General features: G+C 37.4%; 1 protein-coding gene across 2 annotated transcripts in view; it reads right to left on the reverse strand.

Annotated features, from left to right (window-relative positions):
* The window catches only part of INTS7 (integrator complex subunit 7), a 91,541-nt gene that overhangs the window by 42,420 nt on the left and 28,383 nt on the right, over window positions 1-20,738 (reverse strand). For both annotated transcript variants that reach the window (XM_044267132.1, XM_044267133.1), the window contains 3 exons: window positions 18,848-18,894; window positions 15,222-15,421; window positions 14,593-14,715 (listed from right to left, as the gene is read on the reverse strand). In XM_044267132.1, the coding sequence (XP_044123067.1) occupies window positions 14,593-14,715; window positions 15,222-15,421; window positions 18,848-18,894 (370 nt within the window). The remainder of the gene's footprint in view (window positions 1-14,592; window positions 14,716-15,221; window positions 15,422-18,847; window positions 18,895-20,738) is intronic.

The raw sequence follows: 20,738 nt of genomic DNA on the forward strand, positions 1-20,738 counted from the left end.
AAGAAGTCTGATATAGGACTCGATCCCAGGATGCTGGGATCATGACCCAAGCCAAAGGCAGATACCTAACTGACTAAGCTACCCAGGCATCCCTCATGACTAATTTTTTTTTTAGTAAGTCCATTGGAAATTATGTACTATTCAGTCCACACAAGCAGAACATCCACTATACTTTGTTTCATGTAGAGATATAAATATTAGTTCATATATGGTTGGTTGTTTTTTTTTTTTTTAAATAACAGAGAATGGCAATCTATTTTGTATGTAAGTGAATGTACTGTCTCTTCTCCCCCATTTCGGATCATCCACTCTACTCCTAATGCGGTCTGAAGAATTACCAGAAACAAGATGCTCATGTTTCTTTCAGTAACGACAACTATGGATACGTGTTCCGGTGACTCTTGCCTTATCCTGCACATCTACTCTTGGGACATGTCATATAAATGGTCACATAACTGCCCCGCTAAATTAATACTCCAGAATATGGAGTATTTATTTGTGGCCTAACAAGAGATATGTCCAAAAGGGATGAAGGCTAAGAGAGAGAAACACTGAATAGGGAAGATTAGGCCAAATTAAAGATGACCCTAGAAGTTAGGCAGAGTAATTTAAGCTTAATAGGAAAGGAAAAAGGACTCCGCTAGAGAGGAATAACATTACTGCAAGCGTGAGGGAAGATAAACAGGTGAGGGCCAAGTAGCCAACCTACAGCCCAGGGCAGTAATCCAGGCAGGCGCTGATGGACAATGGCCTGAACTACAGTTTAAGGCTCAGCATGGAGAGTAGAGGGTGAACATGAGAGGCATTTTGAAACTAACGACCTGTGAGGGAATCAACAAGAAGGACTCAGTGACTATTACAAAATTTCAAACCTGATAACCAGAAAATGTTGATTCCATTTATGAAGACTGAGAATTATGGGGATAAGCTAATTTCAGAGGAAGGACAGAAAAAGGAAAAAATATGAAATCCAAGAAGAAATATCTACCAGGCATTTGGAATCTGACATGTAAGAGATTTTTAACTGGAAGACTCGCATCAGAAATCTGGCTCTGCCATGGACCATCTCTGTGATCTGAGCCAATGCCGATGACTGAAATCCCTGAGTCTCAACTTCTTTGTCTATAAAATGGGGGTAAAGATTTATACAGAATTGTTTTCTTTCTTTTTTTTTTTAAAGGTTTATTTATTTGAGAGAGAAAGTGTGTGAGTGGGGAGAGAGACAGAGGGAAGAGAACCTTAAGCAGACTCCCACTGAGTGTGAAGCCTGACACGGTTTAAGTGCGTGACCCAAGAGATCATGACCTGAGCGGAAATCACAAGCTGGACGGACACTTAACCGGCTAAGCTACCCAGACACCCTGCAGAACTGTTGTTTTCATATAAAACATCTCTGGAAAAACGTGTAAGAAATTAGGCATTGGTTTGCCACTGGGCAAAGGAGTGAGTGGATGGCAGAAAAGTAAGTGGGAAATACTTGATGATATATATCTTTTTGCAGCTTTTGAATTCTGACACATGAACATGTGGGCACAAAAAATAATTTTAAAATAAAATAGAAGCGGAAAAGCTCCTGAGAGTCAAAGAGCTTTGCACGCCCCACACGCTACTACACTGAAGAGCAGTTCAGAAGCTCAGGGAGAAGGACCAGATTGCTGGAGAACGCCCACACTGATGGGAGGGGACGCCGTCAGAACCGCAGAGAGTCAATGGGCGGAAGCACCTAGACTCAACTCAAAGATGCAATTCTGAAGAGAAGGGGCCGTGGGGAGTCAAGACAGGATGCAGTTCTGGCAGTGGAAGAAATGAGAGAGGACCGTTTAGTGCAAAGAAACCAGAGAATGGGTAAGGCTCACAGTACAAGCACACTAAAAGGAAAGATGACAATGGCAGACAAGCCTCTGGATTTAGCACTAAGAACACTGGTGTCGTGTGAAACGCCTAAGCAAAAGTAACAGAACAGATCTAAAGGCCAGTGTATTAAAGAAAGAGTGAAGGACAAAGAAAGAAATGCAGACACAGAGGCTGGTTTTGAAGTGCAAAAGAAAGCAGTTTTTAAAAGAGTGATTGTGTTTAAGTAATATCATAGTCTTATTTATTTATTCAAATACTTAAGCCATTTCCATTTACCTATATCTTACTGCTGAAATTATCCTGCCTTATGCTGTTAATTAGCTTATATTTAGGAATAAAATCCTTAGCCAAATAGCCCCAGAAGTTAAGGACTATGTCTTGTATTTGTAAGTATTCAAAATTATGTCATAGAGTGTTGTGTGTATTAAGAGATAATTAACCTTTTGGGATAATCGAGAAAGCGTACGTGAGACATTTATGATAACAGTATTAATAATTTTTAAAAAGCAAAAAGAATTTTACCATTTAAAAAATTGAGAGAAAGTTGTTAGAAAAATTTTTGATAAAATCATTTACCATGTTATCTTCTAATTTCTTGTCACTCAGCAGTACTGGGTACCTAAAATGTTCTCAGTAAATACATACTGATTTCAAGGTTTGTTAATTCATATCAGTTAGCTTAACAGAGCACATCACAAAGTTCCCCAGAGATAGCATGTCAATCCTGTTTCAACGAGGAAATCTGGCTCATTTCTGTTCCAAGGACATGATCTATTACAAAACTGTCTTACCAGGTCCACTTTTTATATTCATAAAAAGGGAAAATCTAACTCTCCAAATACAGCCCCCTTTCTCACTCACTACCATGTTCTTTCTCACTGACTATTTGGTCTGCATTTCTCTCTCCAGGCTGGTTTACCTCACTGTTCAACTGAAGCTCTGTCCTGAATTACTGTTTTCTGGGTCAGTTCCTAAATAGGGGCTTCTCCTCTACCCTAGAATGGACTGGCCACCAGGGATGCGTTCTAGAAAAGCATAGCAAAAAGCTTATAATCTTTAAGGTACAGAAAAATGTTATGTTTAAAAGTACTGTCAGAAATATAACCCCTCTAAATTTTCTGTTTCCATCGTACTAACCCACAAAGAAAAAGGTGATTAAAAGAACTAATTCTTAGGCTTAACTTGTCATTCCTCCTAGTCTTAGGTAAGGTACAAAACAGAACTCTCCAGAGATACAAAGCCAAAAATAAAATTATGTCTTTGAAAATATCCAGAGCAGATAATCTTTCACTTTGTAACAGACAGGTTGTATAAATCAACTTCGTCAGATAAGACTACAACATCAGAATAATATAAACTATTGATACAAATTATCACCAACTGAAATGCATATTTATGTAAGGCATAAAAAAATCCAAACAAAACTATAAATACATGAGAAAATATTTTTGTTCCTTTGAAGTTATTCTGTTTTTGACTACTTTAATAATAATGTACTATATTAGGCCTTCATTTTGGGTTTTAAACATTCTGAATCAAAGTATTTTCTTTAAATCTAAAAGGTATAATTCCACATGGAAATTATAATGCCTACCAAAACACTGTAAAAGTAGCAATGAAAAAGACACAATTACTCTTGAAGCACCAAAACTCAAAGATCAATTAGCGGTGGATAAGATTGGCTGAGAGGAAGGAAGGAAGAAGGAAGGAACTTTAGAAGAAAAATAATTACTCTTGGTAACTGTGAGTTGAATTCAAATTTGAAATAAAAAAACTATTATCTTGTTAAGGTTTTATCATTAGCACTGTTTTCCTCTGCTCTATTTCAATATTTTCAAAAATATCTAGGTTCTGAAGTAATGATTATTTGACCACATCTATTTAAATAAGATCAATATGCTCAGGTTACAGGTACACAAAAAAATTCTTTGTGAGAGAGACAAATATTAAAAAATCTTTTTTTTTTTTCAATTAGAATTAACCAAAGGAAAAAAGTTACAGAAAAGATAAATCAGAATAAAAAACTCAAGAGAAGATGTGGTTTAATGAAGAAATATTAGTAAGGGTGACTCAGTGGGTTAAGCCTCTGCCTTTAGCTCAGGTCATGATCTCAGGGTCCTGGGATGGAGCCCCGCATCGGGCTCTCTGCTCGGCAGGGAGCCCGTTTCCCCCTCTCTCTCTGCCTGTCTCTCTCCCTACTTGTGATCTTTATCTGTCAAAAAACAAAATCTTAAAAGAAAAAAAAAAAAAAGAAATACTAGTAAGCTGTGAAATCAAAAGAACATTTAACATTTAAGTCACCATTAATGTGGTTACGAAGTTCAGTGCATATATTATGAAAAAATTTATCACAAAAAAGAAACCACTGCATAGCACTAAAAATAAAAAAAAGACAATTGATCATTAGATTGTAGATTATTTTAATAAGATATAAGGGGAGAAAAGAGTGAACAGCAGAAGAAAAGAGGAGGTTCAGATCTACTAACATTTGTGACATTTCAAGGGCCACACTATTCAGGCTTAATAGAGATACTCAAGCTCCTAGATTAATATACACTGAGTATAGAGAAAGGTAAAGTAAAAACAAAAGTTTAATTAGCATATAATTTTTTTTTAATTTACCAGAGAATAAAAGAATAAAGAAAACAATCAAGGTAACAAAGGGAAGTAATGGAAGAAAGGAAACACAAAGAATGTATAAAAACAGCACAAAGTTGATGGAGGAAGAAGTAAGAACCATCAGGTATATCAGTAAATGCAAATAAGCTATGTCAACTATTTAAAAAGACTCAGATTAAGTGTAAGGAGGTAACTCTAACTGGATGTTATTTATAAGGATGAAACCTAAATGACAGAGAAAGGTTAAGGATAATAAAATCGGCAGACCTAATAAATACATGCAAACAAAAATAAACATGTAACAATGTTAATGATACATAAAGAATCTGAGGCAAAAACCTTAAAACAGGAAGAGAGGATTCCTTCATATTAGTAAGAGTTCTATTTGTGAAAAAGAGAGTATTAAAATTTCTAAATTAAAATGGCTAAATACAAACTGGTAGGAGACACTAATAAACATCAAAACCTCACAGATCAAAAATAGAAAAAAACTAATTTAAGACAGCATATGTGAGTACTATCATCAATAAAGTAGATTCAACATAACTTTATATTGAAATAATATTAGTAATATGCAATATTAATATAATACACACACATAATATGTAACATTATATAGTATATATTTACCTACATGTTATATTACATATAACATATGTGATATAATTATATAAAAAATATATCTTCTTTTCAATTTCTTCAAACTACAGCTGACCTTTGAATGATAGCTAACCCTTGAATTACATAGGGGTTGGGGTACCAACTCCCTGTACAGTTGAAAATCTGTATATAACTTTGGACTCCCCCAAAACTTAATTACTAATAGACTATTGCTAACTGGAATCCTTACCCATTAAACATAAACAGTTAGTTAACACATATTTTGGAGATTATATGTATAACATACTTATAATAAATTAACCTAGAGAAAGGAAAGCGTTACTAAGAAAATCACAGGGAAAATACATTTGCAGTATTGTACAGTATTTATTAAAAAAAATAATCCATGTATAAGTGAACCCATGGATTTCAAACACATGTTGTTCAAAGGTCAACTGTATTTTTAAGAAGTGTTCCTATATGGGCCAAAAAGAAACTTTAAAATTAAAAATTAATAATAAAAGGTTGGCAACAACAAAAATTCCATGAATACAAAAAAATGAATCACTTCAAAAACAGAAATTTCCAGTTATAAGTACTAGGGATGTAATGTACAAAATGGTGACTATAGTTAACACTGCTGTGTGATATATGGGAAGTTAAGAGAATAAATATTAAGAGTTCTGATCATAAGAAAATTTGTTTCTTTTTATTGTACCTATATGAGATGACAGATGCTAACTTATGCTTACTGCCGCAGTTATTTCACAACAAATGTAAATCAAACCATTATGCCACATTTCTTAAACTTATGCAAGGATGTGTGTCAATTACATCTCAATATGAGTAAAGAAGAAAAAAATTAACTTCAGGGTCAAAATTGCTCTCCTCAAAATTAAAAAAACAATCATTTACAATACTGCTAAAAACCATGAAATACTTATGAATAAATCTAATGGAATGCGTACAAGAGTTGTATGCTGAACACTAAAAACTGCTGATGAGAAACTGAGGAAGACCTAAATAAATGGAGAGATATACCATGTTCATGGATCAGAAAACTCAATCCTGTTAGAATGTCAGTTCTTTCCGAACTGATCTATAGATACAAATACCAATCAAAATCCTAGCAAGCTTTTTTGCAGAAGCTGACAAACTGATTCTAAGCTTTGTATGAAAATGCAAAAGACCTAGGATATCCAAAATAATTTTGATAAATACAAAGGAAAAGGACTTACATCATCTGATTCTAAGACTCACTATAAAGCTACAGTTGTTATCAAGATGGTGTGCTGCTGGGGCACCTAGCTGGCTCAGCTGGAGGAGTGTATGACTCTTGATCTCATGGTCATAAGTTAGAACCCCATGCTGAGTGTAGAGACTACTTTAAAAAAAAAGGCCGTGTGCTACTCACTTAAGAATAGACATACAGGGCGCCTGGGTGGCTCAGTGGGTTAAGCCACTGCCTTCGGCTCAGGTCATGATCTCAGGGTCCTGGGATCGAGTCCTGCATCAGACTCTCTGCTCAGCAGGGAGCCTGCTTCCTCCTCGCTCTCTCTGCCTGCCTGTCTGCCTACTTGTGATCTCTCTCTGTCAAATAAATAAATAAAATCTTTAAAAAAAAAAAGAATAGACATACAGATCAAAGAAACAATATAACTCAGAAATAGACTTACATAGATACAGTCAAATGATTTTCAACAAAGATGTTACGGTAATTCAATGAAGAAAGGACAGTCCTTTCAACAAATGTTGCTGGAACAACTGGCTATCTAAATACAACTCAAATCCTACCTTGTACTATATATAACAGTCAACTTAAAAAGGATCACATAGAGTCAAATATGAAACCACAACTACAAAACTTCTGGAAGAAAACACATGGCAAAATCTTGTGACTTTTGGTTCTGTAAAGAGTTTCTAGATAAAACACACCCTAAAATGGGGGGGGCATTTTAAATGTCATCAAAGTAAAAGATATTCACTCTCCAGAAGATACTGTAGTAAAGGCACATACCAGTAAGAAATTCTTACAAAATACACAGCCAAAAAAATATTTGTATCCAGAATATATAAAGAACGCAGTAACAAAAAGACAACCCCCCAAAAATGCAAAAGAGATTAGAATAAGCACTTCACTAATGAGATACAGATGACAAGCCTATAAGATACTCAGTATCATTAGTCATTAAGGAAATGCAAATTAAAACCATGATGAGATATCACAATACACTTATTGAAACAAGTCATAGAATACAAAGTGCTAGGAAGGACAGAGAACTAGAATTCTCATATACTGCTAGTGAGTATGTAAAATGGGATAGTCATTATGGAAAACAGTTTGGCAGTTTCTTACGAAGTTAGTAATACATTTATCTACCATACAACACAGCAGTAAAACTCCTAGGTACTGACCTAAGAAATGTCTCCAAAAGACCTGTGCCATAGTAGGTTGATTTATAGTATCAAATCCAAATGTCCGTCAACTTGTGAATGAATAAACGGTCGCATGTCCATACACTGGGATACCACTTAGCAGTAAAAAGGAATGAATTACTGCTTAATGCAACAACATGGATGAATATCAAAGAACTGTGCAAAGTAAAAGAAGTCAGACCTAAAAGGCTATACACTGTATGATTTCATTTACACTCTAGAAGGGCACTATTACAGGGACAGAAATCAGATGGGTGGCTGTTAGGGGTTGGGAAAAGGACTGACTGCAGAGGAGCCTGAAGGAATACAGGACATTTTCCTCACTTTTGGGGTGAGGAAAATGTCCTATATCTCATTTGTGGTGGTGGTTCCACAATTACAGACATTTTTCAGAACTCACTGACCAGTATACCTAGAAAGGTTTCCGAAAATAAATTATACCACAATAAATCTGATTATTAAGAAATGCATTTCGGGGGCACCTGGGTGGCTCAGTTGGTTAAACGTCTGCCTTTGGCTCAGGTCATGATCCCAGCATCCTGGAATCCAGCCTCTCATCGGGCCGCCTGCTCAGCGGTGAGTCTGCTTCTCTCCCCTTTCCCCCTTGTGCTCTCTCTCACTATCTCTGTCTCTCTCAGGTAAATAAATAAAATATTTTTTAAAACTGCATTTCAAGTTAAGGGCAATGAGAGCACTAGAAGACAATTTATGGAAAAGTGGGTAATCTGCACTAAGGGGAAAATTAATTGCCTTAAGTGCTTTCATTATTAAATAAGAATAAAAATAAGCATTCAAGCACTTAAAAAAGATAAGAAAGCCATGCTTCTGCAAAGTCTAATTAAGAAAATGGGGATATAAACATAAACAGTCAGAAAAAAATGAAAATAAAATTACAAACACAAAAGTACCAAAATAGTATAAAGCTTCTCTATATTGATACTAATGAATCTGAGAAGTGAATTAAGTGGAAAATATTATCAAAACTGGTTCAAGAAGAGGTAGAAAACTTTTATAGGGCAACATCCATGTAAGTAATTGGAAATATTCTCAAAATACTATCCCTGGAGAAAGTTCCAGGTTCAGATGGACTTATAATACATTTCAAGCAATATCTTCAGGAGACAGAAAATTTCTACATCAAAGCTATTCACACCATTCCAGAACATAGAAAGAGGAAAGCCCCCAAATCGTTTTACTAAGATAGCACTACCCCAACCCTACAATCTGCCAAAGTATACAACAAGGAAAACTGTAGAATAATGTTACCTTTAATTAGAGCTACTCTTAAAAAAGCATTTTTATGTATATGCCAGACACCGTATGTATATACATGGCTTCACTCAAATCCCTTACCTCTCTGGCAGTCCTCTATTCCCCTAGTCTAATGGCATTTCTGTTTCTTTAAATTCTTCCCATGATTAAAAACAAAAAGCAAAGAGACAACGTATACTTTAGCAGTACAATCTCAGTTCTTTGCTCTTTAAAGCAGAATTCCGTTATTTTTTATTAGTTTTTACTTAAATTCCAGTTAGTTAACATATAGTGTTATTATTAGTTTCAGGTGTCAGATTTAGTGATTCAGCACTTCCATATATCACCCGGCGCTCGGCACAGCAAGTGCCCTCCTTCATCCCCATCACCTATTCAACCCACCCGCACCTTCTCCCTAGTAACCATCAGTTTCATTTTTTTCAAAGATTTTATTTATTTAGCTATGTGTGTGTGAGAGAGAGAGGAGCAAGTGAGCACAAGTGCAGGGTATGGCGGGGGGAAGAGGCAGAGGAGGAGGGAGAAGCAGAATCCCTGCATGAGCATGGAGCCTGACTTGGGGCTCCATCCCAGGACCCTGAGATCATGACTCAGCCAAAGGCAGATGCTTAAACAGCTGAGCCACCCAGCCGCCCCTATCAGTCTGTGCTTTACAGTTAAGAGTATTTCTTGGTTTGCCTCTCCCTTTTTCCCCCCCTATGACCGTTTGTTTTGTTTCTCAAATTCCACATGAGTGAAATCAAATGATATCTTTCTCTGATGGACGTCGTAAAGCAGAACTCCTTTAAAAACACTCTGTGTATTTACTGTCTCTGATCTCTCTCCTGTTTTTCCGATCAGTCTCGTACTCACAATACTCCAATAAAACTCTCCTCATGCAGGTCACCAATGACTTCATTCTGCTAATTACAGTCCTCATCTCCTGGAGAATACAAATACAGGGCAGTATCTCACACGATGGACTGCAGCCATCTTCCCGTAAAACTATCTCCACTTGTCTCCTACCTCACTGGCTGCTTCTTATCAAGCTGTTTTGCTAGTTACTTCTCATTTCATCATTCCCTGAATTTTCTCATTTATCCTCTCTCCCTAAGTGACTCATCCAGTCTCATGATTTTAAATACCACCTATAATCTGATGACTCTCATGTTTACAACTTCATCTAGATTTGTTCATTAAACTCCCAACTCCTTGACACCTCCACTTGGATGTCTGACACCGTAAACTTTATTTGGTCAGAACTGAACTCCTGATCTTCAAGAAATAAGCCTCACAGAATCTTACCATTCCAAGTAAATTGGTTAAAGCCAAAAACCTTGAATCATCCTTTCTTTCTCTTATACTCTGTGAATAATTTGCCAGTAAATCTGTCAGCTTTGCCTTTCAAATATATCCAGAATATTTCCACTTCTCCCTGCTATTTTCTCTGCTTCCCCGGGTTCACATAACCATGGTATTTTCTAATGGGACTTATATAGTCACCTCCCAAATGTTTTTCTATGTTTCTGACCTTATGTCCCTACAATCTAGTCTCAGTATATCTAAGTCAGAGAGACTCTTTCCGAACAAGTTGCTAATATCCTCTGCCCTCCAGGCTCCCGACCCCTGGTAACCACTATTTTACTCTTTGCTTTCATAATTTTGGCCTTTTCAGATTCCATGAGTAAGTGATATCATACACTATTTGTCTTTCTCTATCTGACTTGGGATGGTGGGGGATAAGACAGATGTTGTTTAAGGGTACAAACTTACGAGTAGTAAGTCTACTTACTACTAATCTAATAATGTATAGGAGAGAGATCTGATGTATAGGAGAGCGAATATGGACAACAATATTGTATGATAATCATCAAACTTGCCAAGACTCTAGAACTTAATTATTCCAACCATTAAAATTAAGAAATGATAATTATGCAATGTAATAGGGTGCTAATTATCACTACAATGGCAATCATATTATAATATGTAAGTGTATCATGTCCACATGCTGTACACAGTGTTAGATGTCAACTATATTTCAATTAAGAAATAATAATGGCCTGTGCCAAAGGACTCACAGGCCCTACATGATCCGATATTCTGATATTGCCTTTCCTCCTGACTCTCCACTTAGATCCATACTGGCCCTTCTGTCAATCCCCCATGTTCCATGCATCCATCCTCCAGCATCTGACTCTGCTCCCCTCATAGTCACAGTGACCTCACACTCAGGAATGCTCTCACCTCAGGACCTTTCTTGCTATTCTCTCTGCTGGTAATGTTCTTCTTTCAGAGGCTCATGGAGTTGCTGGTCCCTCCTTTAGGTCCTTGCTCAAGTGCCAACTTCTAAGCGAGAGCTCCCCCGACCGCCTCGTGCAACACGGCAGCCTCCACCTTTCACACTCGCTCATCCTCTTTCTTGACTTTTTCTCCCCAGTATGTATCACTATCCAGCCTCTCCACCTACCAGAAGCTAATCCAAGCCTTCTCTAGAGAAATTCTTCATCACAGAATTCCCGCACACACTTTTCCAAGGAAAAGGAGTAGCTCGAGGTAAAAGAACTGCCAAGTCTGTGAGGAAAAAGGGTACTACGAAAGAGGGCCAACAGAAATCGAGAGCAGAGATGTATCTGCAAAGACTTTAGATAAGCTGGAGAATAATTATTGAACTAAAACAGGAGACGTATTCACAACACAGCCTGAAGAGATGAAAAGATAGAAAAAAGAATATAAGGAACATGGGGATTGACAGAAGGGCCACTATGGATCTAAGTGGAGAGTCAGGAGGAAAGGCAATATCAGAAAAATTATGGCTGACAATTTCCCAGAACCACTGAAAAGCACCAATCTTAAGATTCACGAGAAATCGATAGTCTAGAGAGTTTAAATAGAAATCTATAATCAGATGGTTCATAGGGCAGAACGTCAAAGAGAAAAATTGTAAAGCAAGAAAAAAAATTTCTTCAAAAGAGTACTGCTATTCTCAGCAGTAATAATGGAAATCCGTAGACAGTTAGAATGGTAGCCTCAATGTCCTGGGCATTCTACTCCCAGAGAAAAGTGTCTTTCAAGATTGAGGGCAAAATAAAGACATTTTAAGACAAGTATATACAGGGAGAGCTTACCACCACAGACCCTCACTAAAGGACTTTCCAGAGACAGAAGAAAAAGTATCCCAGAGAGAAAGCCTGAGATGCAAGAAGAGCGAAGACAGTGGAAGGTCCAAATAATCAATGAATTTATAAAACAAAATTGTTTGATAAGACAGAATTAAGGCACATGAAAAGAATACATAAGAGTTTAGAGGGTTATAAATGAGTGGTGTATTATAAGGTCTGTACAGCAGAACTGACATAGGACATAATGGAAACATAAAGATGCATTAAAGAAAGATGGGAAGTAAAACAATGATAATCTTTTTTTTTTTTTAAGATTTTATCTATGTATTTGAGAGAAAGAGAGAACATGAGTGGCGGGGGGTGGCCCACTCATCCTCTTTCTTGACTGCTGTACGTTGGAGCAGAAGTAGCAGACTCCCCGATGAGTAGGAAGCCTGATGTGGGGCTTGATCCCAGGACCCCAGGAGCATGACCTGAGCCAAAGGCAGACCTGTAGCCGACTGAGCCACCCAGGTGCCCCTAAAACGATGAAAATCTATCACATAGACACACCCAGGAGAAAACTAAAGTAGCTACATTAACATCAGACAAAAGAGAGGAAAGCAAAAGCTGTAGAACAGAGATCTAAACAAATGATATAGCATGTTCATGCATTAGAAGACTTAACATTGTAAAGATATCAACTTGTTACAAATTATCTCTCCATTCAATGGAATCCCATTGAAGTTAGCAACTTTTTTTCTGGCTTTTTTTTTTTTTTTTTTTTTTAAAGTGAAACTTGATCAGCTGCTTCTGAAATGTATAGAGCCTGCCAATGGCCACTGAAGTGCAAGTATCCAGAATATACAAAGAATGACTACAAATCCACAGAAAAAGAAGACTGGAAGAGCCATGTCACAAAAAAGGAAATCCAAATCATCAATAAACACATTAAAAGAATATTCAAGTTCTTTAGTAATCAAGGAAAAAAAAATTAAAACTACAACTTCTAAACTGGTAAAAATGTAATCTAAGGATGTAGTTCAATAGGTAGTCTTTTTATTTGGAATCTATATTGGTTCAGTCACTTTGGAACACAGCTTGAATTTACCCGGTAAAGCTGAAAATACACATATCCTCTAAGTCAGCAATTTCACTCTTTAAGCATATAAAGAAACCCTTGCACATAAATGCCAGGAGATACACTGAAAAATGCTCGTAGCAGCACTGTTTGCAAGAGCTGCACGTTGGAAATAACCCACCAAGAGCAGGTAAACTGTGGTCCATTCCATATAATAATGGAATACTACACAGCAGTTAAAGGGAAAAACATGTAACTACATGTATGAGTCTCATCAGTATAATGTTAAGCACAAGAAATACAAAGAAAAAGCAAATACTATTTTTTAGGGAAGCATATATAGGTGATAAAACAATAAAGAGTGAAAAAATGATCATCACAGAAGTCAAAATAGTGGTTTCCTTTAGGCTGGCTTTACGATTCTGATGAGGGAGGACCATGCCAAGGAAGGTGGCAGGCTTCCGTGAGCCTGCAGTGTTCTGTTTCTAGTGGGACGGTGGCTACCTTGTTTTCATTTACAATTATTCAAACTATTAAAGATTTATTTTACATACTTTTATGCATGTGTGAGCTGTCATACAATAAGGAGAAAAATGAGAAGGGATGATCTAGTGCCTTCACCAGATTCGGTTCCCTCCGGTAGCTGAGTACATTCTCTTCTCGGAAAGACTGTACTATTTAGTAGAAAAAGCATTAGAGGACAGAGCTCTCTTAATTAAAATCTTAATTAAGTCCTCTTAGGAAGCTCTTTTAAGCATATTAAGTCTCTCTGAACCCTAATTTGTTCATCTACTAAATGCAAACACTAACAGCTGCTTATCTCTTGGGATATTTGTGACTATCAATCACAATATACTGAAATATGTTTAGAAAATTGCAAAAAACCCAATTAACACAGCAGCTTAGTTTCATAATCTGAAATTCAAAGGTTTTTGTTGCACGGTAGCTATAATGATACCAATAGGTAATAAAAACCATGAAAATAAAGGTCAACTTCTAACAATCTTCCATTTCACTTTAAAAAGCATTTTTTAGAAAATGTTGCATCTGTTAGCAGTAATGGATAAACAAACAATCTGTTTGTTTGGATAAATCAAAAACCTGTTCTGAGAAAAAACAAATTTAAACATTAACTTAACCTGGAAAAAAATGCTATAAAAGATGCCACATTAAATGTCTAGAGATTGAGACCTGCTCTGTATTTACAAAAGAAAACTTTAAGACTGTCCTTCCTCTCCATGAAAAGGAAAAATATACTTTGCTGAGTTACGCTTCCAGCACCTTCTCTCTAATAAATCACCATCAGCACCAACTGTTCTCCCTAAAGTGAGTAAAGGAGACAGGAATTAAATAAATGATTTCACTGGACTTCTATAATCAGCCTTAGTGCTGCTATGGGAAAATTTCTAAGAAACTGAGAGGCAAGTCTAACTCACTAAAAGAAACTAAAACACGAAAGGATAAAAGTTCTACGTATTTACTTTGCCACTTTAAAAAACAACATCTGCCACAAATATCAACAATACCCTTAATTACTTTTCATATTCTAACATTTAAAAGATGACAAAGATGATACAAAAAGCGTAAAGTAAAATGATTTTTTACTTGTTGTATTATTTTTCTCTATCAAATATTAATGTTCAAAGTTCTACATACCTGAATGTTTTCCCTACTCCAAGTGTGTGGTGTTTTATTGGCAAGTAATTTCAGATCTTGAATAGCAAGTCTCTTTACTGCTTTCCTAGGGTCATTCTTCAGATACTGCAACAGAAGCTGAATCTATGAAAAAAAAAAAAAAAAAAAAAAGGGCATTCATGAACAGTACTGTCACTGAAATTACCATCAGCAATGTGTAGTACAATTTAGTAAAACTTTTAGATTTGAGACAGGACTCCCCTCCCTTTCAATCACAGCCCTGTCACTTCTTAGCCATGTGTCCATGCTTGGGCCACTTTCTCTTCATGCATAAAAATATACTATTCCTTAACCTGTAAGGTTCTAGCCTAGGACCTGGCTTTGAATACTCGATTCTTTCTTTTCTCTCCTGCCAACCCCACACTCTGCCACATACCGCCCCCTCCACCTTTTGTTCCTAAAAGGCTCCCCAGAATTAGAATTGTGAATACAGAACAGAAAAAAGCAGGCAAAAGAAAATGAAAGCAATCTTTATCAGAGAAGGCACCTTAATATGATCAAAACTTATGGTTACTTTTTTTTTTTAAAGTTTATACTTAATATGCAATAGTTTACTGAAGAAAAGGTAGTTTAAAGAAAACTGAAATTACCTGCTTTGGCGTATCAACCAAAGACGAAGCCGCAAGCAGAGTAAAGGTGTGCAGAGAGACAATCACCATCTTGGTGGAGGGGTAGGATGTGACCAGCTGCTGCAACAGCTGCCGGGCGCTCGATGCCAGGATCGCATCGTGGTGCATGTGCTGGAGGATGGGGATTAACTTCAGTTTCAAGTCTACTGGTGTGGCCAAACCTGGACACAGAGGAATCGTTAGGGACAGACTGCTGACTGTCACCTTGGTAACATTTCACATTTAAAAGGAATTCAGTTAGGAATGCCTGGGCAGCTCTGTCGGTTAAGCATCTGCCTTGGGCTCAGGTTATGATCCCAGGGTCTGGGGATGAAGGCCGGTATCAGGGCTCCCTGCATGGCGGGGAGTCTGCTTCTCCCTCTCCCCTTACCCCCTGCTCACGATCTCTCTCTCTCTCAAATAAATAAATAAAATTAAAAAAAAAAAAGTGATTCAATTAGCAACATGGACGATTTAAAAACAAAAAGTATGCTAAAGTTACGTTTATGACATTAAAGATAATTATACTAGAGCTAACCCAATTAAGTTTAATAGGTTTTTTTTTCCCCCAAAAGCATTTATCTTAACATTAGTTTTTCGGTGACTATAAGGCGACATGCTGACAGGAGATAATTCCTTGAAAAGGCACGCTAGAACAAAGTCATAATTGCTGTCTATTCCTTCTCATGGCATGCTAAAAAGATATGTATATACAAGCACACATACACCTACAAATGCACATACTCAATGGCTACAATTATATTTACAATTTTACTTATTTCCTTCAACACTAAGTCAAGATCCGGATGTGAACAGACTATACGTGGAGGGTTTCTGAGGTTCTCTGAACTTCGGGTAGCAATGCCTTTTTTCATTGCCGATACAGATGGGACTCCATTGGGGATTAACTCCGATGCATCTTTTACTGTCAACACCGGAGCTACCCAAACAGAAAACTCTTTTCTTCTACAACATGGCTTTGTGATCACAGAGAACAAAACACTGTCAGTCATTCTTCACTGGATATAAGCCAAAAGCTAATTTATACTCTGCAGACCATTGCTTCACCACTGTGAAGTAACTGTTAGTGTAAATACGTAAGAAAGTTTCAGTATCCAGGGGTGGTTTACATCAACAAACTCCCTTGCTATCTGGCCTCTATTTAAGTCTGGCCAAACCAGAGAGCCACCGGAGATGGCAGGTAGAAAAAGGAGGTCAGAGTATTGACTCCCTGGTTTTCCCTCTTCAGTCATACCTGTGGTGCTTATGTTACTAGTATTTTGTCCCTTAAGGTACCAAATGCATTTGACACTGGGGACCATTCGGTCTTTGAAACTCTCTCTCTTCCTGGATTTTGTCCTTCCTCTGGCTGTTCCTTTTCAATCTCTTTGTATTCATCTCTTTTACCCACACTATAATTTCTGATGTTCCTTGGGGATGGTAATAAATTTTCTTCTCACTCTCAGTGCCTTTCCTGAGTGAAGTGATATAATCCCATGGCTTCCATTCTCAACTATACGCTAAAGACGACCTCGTACCCCTCTACCCTGCCCCTCAACTTCAGACAACAGAAATCGCATGACCTCCTGGTCGCCTCCCCTGCGATGTACAGTTAGAAGCATTCTGTAATTAGAGCCACAGAGAACTTCTGACCTTCACCCCCAAACTGCAATTTTCCCCATTTCAGTCTACGACAGCCTCATCTTTATCACTCCTCTGACCCTGGAGTCTTTACCGATTCCCTTTTCTCATACCCCACATCCAAATTTATTAGCAAAGCTTTTAGGTTCTGTCTTTAAACTAGAACCCAAATCTGACTATGCCATTCTGCTTCCACTGCTATCACACTGGCCCACGTCCACCACCATCTCTGGACTGGATTATCACAAAAGTCTCCCAAGTATTCTCCCTACTTAGGCCTTTGCCCTTGGCAGACTCCTGTCTCCTATCCCTTCCTTCTTCGGCAAATCTGTGCTCCACCCAGCAGTCCATGGAATTCTTCATGTTCACAGACATTGTTACTGGTTCAGAGACACTCAAGAGCTCTTACTTTGCAGAAACACAAGCAACTTAAAACTAAGTGTAAGGATACTTTATTCCTCAAACTCCCCCACCACGTCCTTATCTTGGGCTCCATTCTTCCTCCACTTGCCCTCACTGCCTCTCCTGTACTTTCCCCCCCTTCTCTTTCAGCCCCCTTGTTCCTGTTCTTTCGCTTCAAATTCCTTATAGCTAAAACTTAAACAATAATGAGTCTTAGGTGTACAAATCAATACATTCTTACATATCAATATACTCAAATAACCGTCGCCCAACAGACTGTTGGGCACCTCAGGAGGCTCACCTCTCCAGCTTCCATCCACTCCCTTGCTATTTGCCCACTGTTTGGGTTTAGCCAGTGAAGCGCCCCAGCAGGGGATGCGAGGGAGAAGAAAGAGGACAGAGTATTTATTCTCTGGATCCTTCTCTGTGGTGTCACATCAGGTCCTATCCCACTGAAAGTCAGGTTTTCAAAGTGGCCCCTGCACACGACTCCAAGTTTCTGGGAACTATTTCCTCTCTGCACCCTTGGATACATTATCCCCTCCGGTTCGTCTTGCTTACACTTTGTAATTGTTCCTTCCTTCAACCCTCCTTGGATTATTTTAATTTGAGCATGACATCTATTTCCTGCTGTGCTCTTGCCCGATAGAGCCCGTGTTCAATAGAAACTGCTCAATGAATGAGTGATCGTTCCCTTAAATGACAGCTTTCTGCAGGAGAGCCCTTTTTTGGTGGAGAAAAAAAAGGACAAAGGAGAGGAGAACAGGACAGAGCTCAACCACTGTATCTTTGTTTTCAAGTAATTTTAACGTGGCTCTATTTCCTCTTCTGTAAAACAGACATAACAGTATTGCCTAGCCAAGTCCGCCAAGTTGCACAGTTCACAGGAATGCCTCATAGAAAAATACAAAGAAGGTGGTGTTCTCTGAGCTGCGCAGGGCTGGAGCCCCAGGGCTCCCTTTAAGGACCAGGACAGGAGTAAGTGGGGCCAATACACGCGAAGCATAGCATGGAAGATGAGATTTGAAAAGTAGGGCCTTGAAGGCTATGGTAAGGAATTTGGATCTGAGTTTACTTGGAACTGGAAGACACTGGAGGAACATTAACAGAGCATGGAGACAGCACCAGAGCTTCTAACAGCCCTCTGCTCTCCCAGATCGGAGTGCTCTTCACCTAAATATCTGTATTTCTCACACAAATATCACTTCACTAGAGGCCTTCTTTCATCAACATATACAAAATATAAAGTGCCTCCTTCCACCTCGGGGAACCTTGTTTTTTCTCCATAGCAACTGCTATATTTTTATTTGTCTACTGCCACCCCTTCCCCCATTTCTGCCACCAGAATGTAGATTACATTAGGGCTAGGACTCTGTTTTGTTCACTACTGTATCCTAAGTACCCAGAACAATTTTGGCATTTAGAAGATGCTTAATATTATTGGAGTGAATTAGTGAATAGAACGGTGACAAGCACATAATAAATAAGTAGTTAATGTTAAGAGCTATTAATATTAACACAAATCCCAATAAGTCACTTCATAATACTGAATGAAACATACATACCTTGAATCATCTCACTGATTTTGTTACAGATTCCTACAGCAAAATCCCTTTGGAAAGAGAGAAGAGCAAAAACTTGAAAACCAAAAAAATTATACTTGCCTAAGTTTTCTAAGGACATAAATAGAACACAATCAACACAGGAGAAACATAATACTTCAAATCGTAACTCATATTCCAAACATCAGGTACTGGGGGTAGGGTAAGAAATGCAACTGAAACCAAAACTCCCACCAGCAAATGGGCTCACACCAACACCGTTTCCAAGCAGTATTCAAGACAAGATGCTCTGATTTATGGGTGCTGCCGCAGTTTGCTTCACTGAGTGCCACTGTCTGAAAGATTCAAGGTCATTATCTCAATCTATGACATTTTGGGATGTGCTTTTAATTAAGAAAAAGCTTTTAACACCATAAGCTAATTATTTAAGCAATAAAATATATCTTGAATAGTCTACATTTTAGAAAAATAGACTAAGTATGAAGTAGGAAATATGGGCAGACTCTTACCAAAAGCCAAACTATTTAATGTTGGCGATTGTTTTTTTTATATTATGTATGTGTAAAGTATTTTCCAAGGTGCTGCTTTTCATTCTGACCCAATAAAAATGACACTGAGTGCTGCAAAAGTTACTAATAACATGAATATCTGGCATAAGATACATTATATTTAAGGAAATATAATACAGACAAGATGATCAAGCTTGGCTCATTTAGCCATGATAAATGATATATAAGATATTAAATACTTCCCCTCACTAGTTCAGTGGATGTCTACATAAAATATTTTCTGCCATTAAGATATTTTTTGTCTTTTTTTTTTTTTTTTTTTTAGATTTTATTTATTTGACAGACAGAGATCAGAAGTAGGCAGAGAAGCAGGCAGAGAAAGAGAGGAGGAAGCAGGCTCCCTGCGAAGCAGAGCCTGATGTGGGGCTTGATCCCAGCATCCTGGGATCATGACCTGAGCTGAAGGCAGAGGCTTTAACCCACTGAGCCACCCAGGCGGCCCCTATTTGCCATTTTCAATTCCATTCTCTCATAAGTGAATAGTGGAGTTTTCCAGAGGCTATATGATGATAATGACATCTTCTCTTGACAGCTAATGGAATGTATCATTGTGCATTCTTGTGTTTCCTAGAATTTTCTAAGGTAGTAGGTTCAGGTTTAGTACACAAATATATTTTCTAAGATTAACTCAGTTCTCAATTCTTCTCCTGTGCTTTTACTGTATTTGACATAACTACTATTATTTCTATAACCTCATTGTCATCCAATACATTATTTCGAAATCCTTAAGTTTTCCTTATGCTTATAGAGAAATGTATCGGGAAGTACACATTGCCATGTTTTGCAATAGAATTCTAAAAGATTTTTCTAAGATTTTATCTAAAATTGCCTTTTAAGAATTTAACAATATTTTATTCCAAATGAAGTTTACTAGCTAAGTTTTTTTTTTTTTATATATATATACTTAAAAATGAATCACTGGCTTGACAAAGTTTAGAAGACTCATCTTCTGAACACACAGCTGTACTGTCTAGGTCTAAAGATGCTAAAAAAGATAAAGCTGACATATCAGAGAGTTTCTTAATTCATGGAAGTAAAGAATCTATTCTAAAGAAAAGCAAAACTTAAAAAAAATATATGACTAAAGCTATCCTTCGATTTTTCAGATGTTAAGAATTTGGCTTATTGTGCCTTATAAAATGAGACATTTCAGAAAGTATTACATGGTACCAGTTAACTTAAGGCTTCATTTTGAGACTAATTATTTAGAATTAAAAAAAAAAAAAAAACCTATTTCAAATGTGCTCTTTAAAAGCAAAATATTGATTTTTAAACTAGCAATCGTAAGAGGGTAAGTTATCGTAATGCACTGGCTGGAAAAGCGC

Source organism: Neovison vison, chromosome 10 (genome assembly GCF_020171115.1).
Source record: "Neovison vison isolate M4711 chromosome 10, ASM_NN_V1, whole genome shotgun sequence".
NCBI classification, from domain to species: domain Eukaryota; kingdom Metazoa; phylum Chordata; class Mammalia; order Carnivora; family Mustelidae; genus Neogale; species Neogale vison.